Below are 11,011 nucleotides of genomic sequence, written 5' to 3' on the forward strand. Positions count from 1 at the left end.
AGGTAAAAAAATAAAATAAAATCTGGTAATTCTTTGTTTTTACATTCATACCCCAATATGGCCAAATATCAAAGAGAAATTAAAAATGCATGCTGTGGAAGAGTTCAGGTCTTAGGAGGTTAAGCAAGAGAGAAAAGTGTAAAAATGTTCATGCCTGTCTGAGTATGTAGTGTGTAGTGAGGCGTTTTACAGCCGTAAAACACCTATAATAATTGTAAAAAATAAAGTTGACTACTTGGTTTGACCTACCATGATTTCACTTATCGCGGGTTATTTTTAGAACGTAAACCCCGTGACAAACGAGGGACCGACCACTGTAAAGGAGTTGTCTGTATTAATTTTTCAAGAATTGTTCTCTATTTTTTAACCACACATTGAATTTTACCATTTACCATTTATAGAAATATCTGTTTAAAACTGGATTATTTATTGGCAGAAAATTATTTATTTACTTTAAAAAACAGTGTGTACATGTGTATTTTAGAGCCGATATGAGACTTGAGCAGTGCAAGATTAAATATAATACTTATTTTTTCAGATTTTTTTCTCTGGAAATGTATGCAACTTTTAATAACCAGTAAATAATAATGACATTCATTCATTCAAGCAATGAATGTAAAGTAAGTAAAGCAATATATTTCTGTCCTGTAGACGTCTCGATTGACGAGAGATCAGGCAGTAGACGTCATCACTATCAGCAGTTGGCCTGTTGTTTGGGCACATTTTGTGTCATTTTGGTGTTGGGCATCATAGCAGTCACAGTATACCGTAAGTATGAAAAAGATCAGTCAATACATACACTCACTTTAGAGCTCAGACAGATTTTAAAGCCTTTTTTTTTAAAACAACTTAACAGTCATACTTAAACTAATTTCTGTTAGTATTTGTAAAAGGAAAAAAAATTCATTTCTGGAAAAAAACTAATTACTGAAGAGAAAAAAGCAAAAGATACATTTTAATGAATACAATTTTGACTACATGTAATATTTTTGTGATTAGTTTTTTATCTTTAGAGTCAACCTTCCACAAAAAAAGATGCAACACTGAAATGATTTCACACAAAATCTGTGTATATGTGATTTGAGATACAATAATAAGCAATATTCTATAATAACAGTGAATGCAGCGTTTTTTAAGACAATCCATACGAAAAAAACATGTATGATGCGACCTAACATGAGACTCTATTCTGTTAGAAAGACAGGTGATGAACCTGACTGCAGAAAACCACAGCCTTAGAGAGAAAAATGAGCAGTTGGAGGCTCAGAATAAGGTGCTGGAGACAGAGAAGGAAAATCTAACAGAACAAATACGTGACATATCATGGAACAATCTCAATATTAGTCGATCTCAGTGGAGCATTGATGCCTACTGTCCCAAAGAAAATAACAGTATGTTCCAAATATATCATGTACAAAAATACCAAATTTAACAGAAATATGCAGTGATGTTTATTAACTGAGCTCTATCCTTGCAGACAGAGCATGTAAGCCTTGTCAGAATGGATGGGATCATGTTAAGTCCAGCTGCTATGCAGTTAATAATCCTGAACGTGATGAATGGAAAACCTGGGAAGAAGCTCAAGAAAACTGCAGAGAAAAGAGTTCAGATTTACCTGTTGTTATTAATGAAGAAGAAAAGGTACTGAGAAAACTGTGGGACACTTTATGACAGACTTCATGAAAATAAAAATGTAATTTCTTTAGCTTGAAAGCTTTCTTAGAGCAAATTGTTTAAATAACTCTGACAACTTTCTCTTTGTCCTCAGAAAACTGTCAGTGAAAACAGTTGGAAATATGATGAAAACAAAGGATACTGGATTGGTCTGAGAGTTAAAGATGGGAAATGGAAGTGGCTGGATGGAAGGAATCTGACTAATAGGTAAGAGACACTTTGAATCAATAGAAATTTCAAGTATTTCCAAAATCTGTGATAAATCAATTACAGTGTACCAGTGTCCATCAGCCTTGAGCAGAATTCTTGTTTTCCTCAGCTCCTGGATCGACCAGCCTCCTTCTGATGGTCACTGTGCAGTCTCTGTACAAAACGAAGGATTTAAATCAGTGAACTGTAATGAGAAGAACAGATGGATCTGCAAAAAGAAAGCTGTAGTTGTTTGAATACTGCAGTAAAAATATCATGACTGGTGGAGATTCTAAATACAAAAAAACAATGATATTACTATTAATGAAATCTTTAAATATATATTTTTTTAAATTGAGTTTACACAAAAAAAAGTTTAACAAAACTGTACTGATTTTGTTTGCCCAGCAGAGGGCACTGCATTACTTCCCATCAAAGACAGTGGTTGTCTAAAGTATCTGTATTCTGGCATTTCTATATTTAAGTGACAATTGTTGTTGTAAAAAAAATCAACCAACCGAACAAAAGAAACAAACAAACAGTACTGAACAAAATAAGCTGAACTTCCTGTTCTTTGCTGTTGCTCAATAGCAGATCTTGACAGTGTAGTGCCGGCTCTCCTCCTTCCACATCTGAATGTTGTTCTTAACTTGATTAAAACCATCCATTCATTCATTCTCTGCCGCTTATCCTTGGACAGGTCGCCAGTCTGTTGTAGGGTAACACATAGACAACCATTTGCACTCATATTCACACCTATGGGCAATTTAGAGTTTCCAATTATCCTATCCCCACTAACTGCATGTCTTTGGACTACTGGAGAAAGCTGGAGTACCCGGAGCGAATCCATGCCATCATGCGGAGAAGATGCAAACTCCACACAGAAAGACTGATGGTGGAACTGAACTCAGGACCTTCTTGCTGTGAGGCAACGGTGCTAACATGGTGGATGATGAACACAGGTCAAAAGGGTCAACACACTACCAGTCCACTCTCCTTGAGGCTTCCACAAAATTCAGACAGAATCCACACATTCCCAAATCCAAACTAGAATCACCTCACTACTCCGTGTCAGGCAATCTCCACACAAACCTGGTCACAGGGACAGACAGGTAAGAATTTCTTAGCAAACAGTTTTCACAGCAACAAGAATAGAAGCCAGGCTTCTATGAAGTGTTTCACTCGTTGATATCTGATCTTCTGCTACTTTCTTATGAAGCTGCCTGCACAGGATCATCAGAAGAAGTTGCGTGATTGTGACCAGGTGTGTGAGCTAGAAGGTGCAAAACCAGCCATGTCCTCACAATGCACACTTGCCGCCGCACACACACATACAGACGTATTTGCCAGAAGCAAGAACTCTGAAGCTCAGAATGGTTATTAGAAAAATCGGATCCACATAAACTCCATCATGTTCCACTAATCCCAATTTTTCTAAAAATGTCTGAAAAACCAGTTATTTATTAGCTTGCTAGCTATTCCTAAATGTGCCACATGTTTTGAATGTGCAGAAAAGATTTTTTTCTGAGGTTGGGAATATTTAAAAGCTTTTCTAATTTAAATCATTCAAAACAGAAATCTTGCTTTTAGACTGAGAACTTAATCTTAAACAAAAGTGTTCACTGGAAGGCACATTATACAGACAAAAATGACTCTATCCACCACAAATCTAATATCTGTCTAAATCTTATGTGTGAGTTCTGGGGCAATTCTAGGTTCAAACCTTTAGATGAGGCTCAGCTCCCAGTCATGATGTCATGCATGCATGCCTTGTAATTAATATTAATTGAACATGCTGCCTGCAAATGTCACCAACTCTTTCTACATTTGCAAACCACAATTCAATTGGATAAATATTACAATGTTACTTTCAAAAGCAACCTAATTAGTTGGATGGCCTATTGTAGTGTCGAAGAATAACTCAGAGTGAATAATCAGAGATTTCAATCTAATCCACCCATTTTAGGATGGAGACTTTAGTTATCAAATCCAAAGCAAAGGCTCAGTCGTTAAAGGAGTTAAAGAACTATTTGTGACAGATAAGAAACATGTACAACATTATTTTAGTCTCTTAACCACATAGAGGCAGTTCATCATCAGACACTGGAAAATCACCTGTCCATGGACCTGCACAAGGAGAAAACTGGTAATAATGTATTAGTATTGTATTGTATCTTTATTTCAGACATATACAGAAAAAACAATATATAGAAATACACATATTTGCATTTACATTTACAAATATGAATATATATGTAAATACACACGTATATGCTCAGACAAAACAAAGAGAAAGAAAATAAATAAAATAAAACAAAGTCTAAATGATATCAAATTACAACCATTAAGTCTAAAATGGAGTAGGAACAAGTATATACATACTTATTAATCCCTACCCCATGCTCAACATTCTATTGAATCCCACTTTTCACTGTTACCCCTAATTCCTTCATTACTTACCCCACACTATAAACAAGGAATGAAGGAAATGTATAAAAATAGCTACAGTGATAGATATAATTTTGATGCAATTTAGCATAGTTATATATACAATGGGTCATCAACTTTATCAGTTTCATATTCTTCCAAAAGCAGTTTTCGAAACATCTTTATGAACTGACTAATGCTTGAACATTGCAGTAGGTCCACAGGAAAACTGTTCCACAGTTTTACCCCACAAATGGTAATACAAAATGTTTTAACCTTTGTCCGTGCTTTAAGAGTCTTCAGATTTAATTTTCCCCTCAATTCACAGTCTCTGTCAAAAAACATCATCTGTACATTTCCTGGTAACATATTGTATCTGGCTTTGTACATAATTTTTTACAGTTTTATATTTTATAAGATTCATAAACTTCAAAATTTTTTAATTTCAAGAACATGATATTAGTGTGGTCTCTAAATCCTGCTTTAGTAATCATCCTGATGGCTTTTTTCTGAATTTTACATAATGGTTGAAGTGAAGTTTTGTATGTATTTCCCCAAATTTCAGTATTCAGTATTTCACAGTATTCCAAATATGGCAGTATAAGTGAACAGTAAAGTACCCAGAGTGATTTGGAAGGCAAAAAATGTTTAGCTTTACTCAGTACACAGATGCTTCTTTACAGTTTAGCTTGTATTTGCTGTATGTGAGGTTTCCAGCAGATTGTGTTGTCTATTATCACACCCAGAAATTTTGTATGAGAAACTCTACTTCAACATTATTTATCAACAATTTTGTTCCAGCTTCTTTTTTTTTCAATTTCCAAATAACATAAATGTAGTTTTATTCAAATTTAGTGATAACTTGTTTCTGTCAAACCATGTTGTCAGTTTAATCATTTCTTGTGTGACAATTTCCAAAAGCTGCTGTGAATTCTCTCCAGCACAAAAAACATTTGTATCATCTGCAAATAAAATAAATAATAATAATAATAATAATAATAATGGATTGGATTTATATAGCGCTTTTCAAGGCACCCAAAGCGCTTTATAATAAATAAATTCATAAATAAAATAAAAATCCTCCATTAATTCCAATGCATCAACTGGTTGTTCAAATGCATATAATCGGCAGTAAAATTCTTTGAAGGTGTTATTTATGGTTTCACTGTCATACGCGATCACTCTGAGCATCACAAATTGCTGTAATAACTTCTGATCATTGCTTGGTAAGATATGCCAAGTGTTTTCCATGTTCATAAAGTCTTTGTTTAGTAAACTTACGGTTAAGCTCCTCATCTTGCGTAAAAAGGCTATCTAAGGTTGATCTGACTGCAGCTATCACTTGCTGTGCAGGCAGGATTGGGGGAGTCAGCATAAGTCCTTCCTTTTGTTTTAAGCGCAGTCATTAAAAGATTCTGCTTCCTCAATTTCTGCCACCACTTACTAGTTGAGTAAGAAATAAAAATCCCTCTAGTGTACGCTTTAATAGTTTCCCACAATGCAGGTTGATGGACAAATAAACATCTAAACTCAGTGTTAAAATTGGATACAAATGTATAATCCCTTAAAATAGTTGTAGTAGCTGTATTTAACCTCCAGTATTTTTGCTCTATTCACCATACCTTTAAGAGAAAGATCCAGCACCACATTGGCATGGTCTGAAATTACAATACTATACTATAATATGGTAAATGGACTGATTCTTATATAGTGCTTTTCTACTCTCCTGGAATACTCAAAGCGCTCTCTACAACACGCTGCATTTACCCCATACACACCCATTCACACAAGCCCTGTTACCTATGCTTTCTAGCTATCATTCATCCGATGGATGCATCAGAGAGCAAATCTGTATCTTGCCCAAGGATATTTGGCATGCAAACTGGGGGGAGACAGGGATCGAACCACCAACCTTCTGATCAGCAGCTGACCTGCTCTACCTCCTGAGTGCTACAGCACTCAGTTTTCACACGATAAAACTGAGTGCAATGATAGCCCTGATTTTACTAAAAAATTAATCAATCCTAGTATGGCATTTGTGTGGTGCAGAGAAAAACGTGTATACTTTATCTAAAGGGTGTTTTATTCTCCATACATCCACAAATCCTAAGTCTTCACAGATAGAATTGAGTGCCTTAGCTCGTGGTGAAAGAGGCAGAGGCTAGTGGGGGAACCTGTCAATAAGAGGATTCAGTATACAATTGAAATCTCCACCCACTATAGAAATGTCAGAGTGCATCTCAGCAAAGTCTGTAAATACTGTGGTCATAAAAACAGACAGATGGGCGGGGGGGGTATGGTAGTAAACATTCAATATAGAAACAACCGCACCTAATAATATTCCCTTGACTATAATGTACCTTCCATGCTTGTCCATAAACACACTATATATTTGAAAAAGGGAGTTTTTTTCCTCACAAGGATTGCCACCCCTCTACTTCTTGAGGTAAATGAGTAAAAAAAATACCTGTCCAAATCCACCTTGCTGTAATTTAAGGTGTTCTACGTCATCTAAATGTGTTTCTTTTAAAAGTGCAATATCAACGTGTTCTTTTTTCAAAAACGTGAGTATTTTTCTCCTTTTAATAGGATTATGGACCCCTCTTAGATTCCATGTACACAAATCCGGTAGTACCTAACATGTTGACATCATAGCAGTGTCCAAGCATCCTGCTACATAATTACTATGCAACATGAACTCTACAAAAAAGGTGGATGTCGAGGCAAGTAGGCAAGGCAAGGCAAATTTATTTGTATAGCACAATTCAACAACAAGGTGATTCAAAGTGCTTTACAGTAATAAGTTGCTGCTCTTTCTGTGGCTTTTCATCAGACTTTTCCCCATTGCTGTGATGCTAAGATGCTCTCATGACTCATCAAGTGACACTACTGAACAACCATTTGGTGGCATGTAGTATGACGATGTCACATTTTAGCACCTGCTCAGATCACTTGGAACCCAGGTCAAGCAGGTACTAAAAAGTACTTGGTGCCAGGTACTATGACCTAATGGAAAACCCTTAAAACCGTGGCGAACTGTGCCGAGTCGATCCGAATACTTACTAGTGGAAAACACAAGCTTAACACTGAGACCAGGGGGAGACAGACAGGGAACATGGAACAGGGAGACAATAGTACTAAACAAGAAACGTGAAACACAGGGAAGGCACAGTGAGAGAAAACTAAAGTAAAACTCAAATATAACATAGTGAGAAAACAATTAAGAGAACCAAAACCACAAAGGACACTAAATCGAGGAATATTAATAAAACCCAAAATGACAGCACTTAAACATCAAAATTACACTTCAGAGATGCCAACTTTACAAGAAATTCTAAGAGGCTATCAGAAGTTAATTAAACTTAATTATAGTTAATTGAACTGACACCAGCATTTAAGATCTAAAGTAGCACTTGGCTGTTTTCATTTGTGTTGCTGAAAGAGGTTTCTTAAGTCCAGTGCTGTTTGTATACTGAGTTTCTGTTCCCTGTATTGATGCTGGATAGTGTTTTACTTCAAATCAAAGAAGGCTGTTGTCTGAAGTATCAGTATTTTGGTATTTTTATGTTGTTATATATCTGTATTTGACCGTATTCTTAGCTTTACTGGGTTATATTAAATCAAATTATTGGCACACCATGTCGATATGGATTGAAACCTGTGAGGAATGTTTCCTGAATCCTAAGAAGATTTAAGGCAGTTCTCAGGGCAAAAAAGGATCCAACCTGGTATTAGCATCATAAAGTGCCTGGTAGGTGTATAAAAGAACACACAGTGTAAAGTTCAAACATGCTGTAGGACAACTTGTTTTTTTTTTCAGCTAAAAGCAGAAGTTGTCAAAAGTGAAACATATCACAGAGTCAAAAACAACAGTCAAGAACTTCATATTATATTCATATCTGTGACTTTAACACTTTGTATTTCTCAGAATACCAAAAAGTCCAAAAGGCTTTGTCAGAGATCCTGGCTCATTGAGTCAGTATTTTCAGTTTTGCCTGTTTTCCTGTTTCATGTTTTGTTATGTTAGTCTCGGTCTGTTCCGTTCCACTTCCTGTGTGTGATTAGTCAGATTCAGTTCAGCTGTGTTCTCACCTGTCTCTCATCATCTGGCTGAGGACCATGGCCTCAGATTTGGAGGTGCTGATTCTCATTCCCACTACTTCAAATGAAGCCAACAGAACCACCTCATCTGCAAAGAGCAAAGATTCTGAGACCACCCAAGTGAAAGCCTTCCACCACTTGGCTACGCCTAGAAATTCTGTCCATAAAAATTATCAACAGTCCAAACAAAGTCCAATAACAAAACACAGCTTAGGTTCAGATCCGGGAGGCAGTTCCTCCAAATCATGCCCTGCCAAGTCTCATAGTCATTGCTCACATGACCGTTTAAGTCTCCCAGTAGGATAACAGAGTCCCCAGGTGGAGCACCCTCAAATACTCCCCCAGGGACAAGAGGAAGGCCGGGTACTCTGAACTGTCATTTGGCACATAAGCGCAGATGACAGTCAGGACCAAATCCCCGACCTGAAGGTGCAGGGAACACCAGGAGAAACCACAACGTACAGGCAGCAAGCCAAGGGGATACTAAGATACCCACTCAAACTCCAGACTAAGTCCAGCCCCCTCTCCAGAAAACTGGTTTCAGAGTCCAAGCTGTGTGTTAAGGTGAGACGGACTACATCTAGCCGGTACCTCTCAACTTCATGTACTAACTTAGGTTCCTTCCCCACCAGAGAGGTGACATTCCATCTCCCTATAGCTAGTCTAGGTATCCGGGGATCGGTCCACCCGGGCCTCCTCTCCTAGCCACGGCTAGGCGCACATTGCACCTGACACCCCACAGCTCCTCCTGCGGTGGTGGGCCTGCAGGAGGACGGGCCCATGTCCCTTTTTCGGGCTGTGCCTGGCAAAACACCCATGGACTAATGCCCAGCCACCAGACACTCGCCCTCGGGCACACTCCCCGGGCCTGGCTCCAGGACATTGCCTCGGTAACCCTATCGTGGGCAGTGTGAACTGTTCCCTTGATCGTGTACTCATAGGGGTCTTCTGAATAGCTCTTTGTCTGGTCCCTCACCCAGGACGAATTTGCCATGGGAGACCCTACCAGAAGGCAAAAGCCCACGGACAACATAGCCCCTGGGATCCCTGGGACACACAAACCCATTCACCACGATAAGGTAGCGATTCGCCCAAACAATTGAAAGATGGAATAAGTGCTTTATAACTGTTGGTATGAAACTGTGCTGTGGTGAACCATGAACTAGTGGATTTGCAAACTTCAGAAATCTATTGGATAGCCTGTGAAGATAAGTAAGTAAATTAAAACATGGACATTGTAAGTTGCTGCTGCTGTTTGGCCAATAGTGGGCACTGTATTGCTAATCTCTGGCTCGCTTCCATAGTTTGGTTTTTGTCCTGTCTTTCTGCCCATCAACCATACCATTCATTGAAGGATGATGGCTGCCCCTTTATGAACTTGATACTGTTGGAGGTTTCTTTCTCTCAAAAGGGAGTTTTTCTTCCCCACTTCACCAAGTGCTTCCTCAAAGGGGGTTATTCAATTGTTGGGATTTTCTCTGCATTATTGTCGGGTTTCTACCAATATAAATACTAGACCTCCCGAAAGCCTCGGGAATTTAATAAAGTCTCAAATTATAAAGCAAGTTTAGTCTTTTATAGCTCCTAAAACTATATCATTAGGTTTATTTTTTTTTGCTGGACATCTTGGGAAGAAAAAGGAACCTGTCCTCTGAACTGACAAAGTATGAGTTTATATGTTCACACTAGTTTCTCTTGTATATCTGAATGTTTTTCCCTCTCTAATGATCATCTGTCCAGATTTTCTTTCTGCTTTTCATGCAGTGCCTGCTGGACCACCACCATTTGTGGAAATCATTTGAAAAAACACACTGACAAATTGTTGCATTAACAAGGAAAAGTGTATGTTTGTTTTGAGGTATTATCAAGAAAGGAACAGATGAAAACAGAAGTAAATGAGAACAAGTTGCAGACATTCCCAATGAGTTACTGCTAAATAAATATCCTGTCACACCAACGCTGTGAAAAAAAAAACTTCTCTGACCTTGCCTATCATCTATATCAGTAAAAAGCAGAAGTTGGACGAAAAGAGAGAAATGAAAGGCGTGGAAACAACTTTTTTTTAAATGATTCGCTTTAGTTTTAACACAGTGCTATTTTTTGGTGCACAAGTTATGAGAAGCTCAACAGAAAGACTTCAGCAATGGCAGAGCAGAAGTTTAACAGCACACCATTCAATCTAAAACCTAAAAAGCGATGCCAGTCAGAAGGTAAGCTAAGCTTTTCAAATACGTGCATCAGCAAAAGATATTTTCAAACTCACGCTGTAGACCATGTAGATGAACATCACAATTAATAACTATAGGAGATGTTTTACTGTACAAAGTATATGACTGCTGACACCAACATCTTTGTGTTTTTATCATTTCAAGCAATGTTTTTTCTTTTAATGTTTTTTGTCTGCATTATTAATAAATGTAAATAAAAACTACCTAAACCAAGACAAGTAAGAGGATGAGATACTAAAAGTGCTTCGGTATTTACACTCAGTAGCTCAGGAACAGAGCAGGAGGGAAAAGCAAGAGAAAGAAAGAGAGCCAGGGACAACAACATCACATTAGAAAGGTATAGTAATCATCCACAACTATTTTCAGTTGCAGATGATAAAGGATTCAGAAAG

General features: G+C 37.6%; 2 protein-coding genes across 4 annotated transcripts in view; both read left to right on the top strand.

Moving 5' to 3' along the window:
* Positions 1 to 2,420, top strand: part of LOC102297602 (C-type lectin domain family 12 member A) — a 4,157-nt gene extending 1,737 nt beyond the window's left edge. For both annotated transcript variants that reach the window (XM_042216608.1, XM_042216609.1), the window contains exons 3-7: positions 652 to 768; positions 1,197 to 1,391; positions 1,478 to 1,641; positions 1,769 to 1,881; positions 1,994 to 2,420. In XM_042216608.1, coding sequence (XP_042072542.1) covers positions 652 to 768; positions 1,197 to 1,391; positions 1,478 to 1,641; positions 1,769 to 1,881; positions 1,994 to 2,120 — 716 coding nt within the window. In that variant the 3' untranslated portion in view covers positions 2,121 to 2,420. The remainder of the gene's footprint in view (positions 1 to 651; positions 769 to 1,196; positions 1,392 to 1,477; positions 1,642 to 1,768; positions 1,882 to 1,993) is intronic.
* An 8,029-nt stretch (positions 2,421 to 10,449) lies between these two features.
* Positions 10,450 to 11,011, top strand: part of LOC102298429 (CD209 antigen-like protein E) — a 6,357-nt gene continuing 5,795 nt past the window's right edge. Inside the window, exon 1 of one of the 2 annotated variants that reach the window (XM_042216612.1) lies at positions 10,450 to 10,601. In XM_042216612.1, the coding sequence (XP_042072546.1) occupies positions 10,535 to 10,601 (67 nt within the window). In that variant the 5' untranslated portion in view covers positions 10,450 to 10,534. Of the gene's footprint in view, positions 10,957 to 11,011 lie in introns of both variants that reach the window. The other variant, XM_042216613.1, reaches the window with a different exon arrangement.

This window comes from Haplochromis burtoni, unplaced genomic scaffold, assembly GCF_018398535.1.
Source record: "Haplochromis burtoni strain Fernald_Lab_line unplaced genomic scaffold, NCSU_Asbu1 Contig_1137, whole genome shotgun sequence".
Taxonomy (NCBI): Eukaryota; Metazoa; Chordata; class Actinopteri; order Cichliformes; family Cichlidae; genus Haplochromis; species Haplochromis burtoni.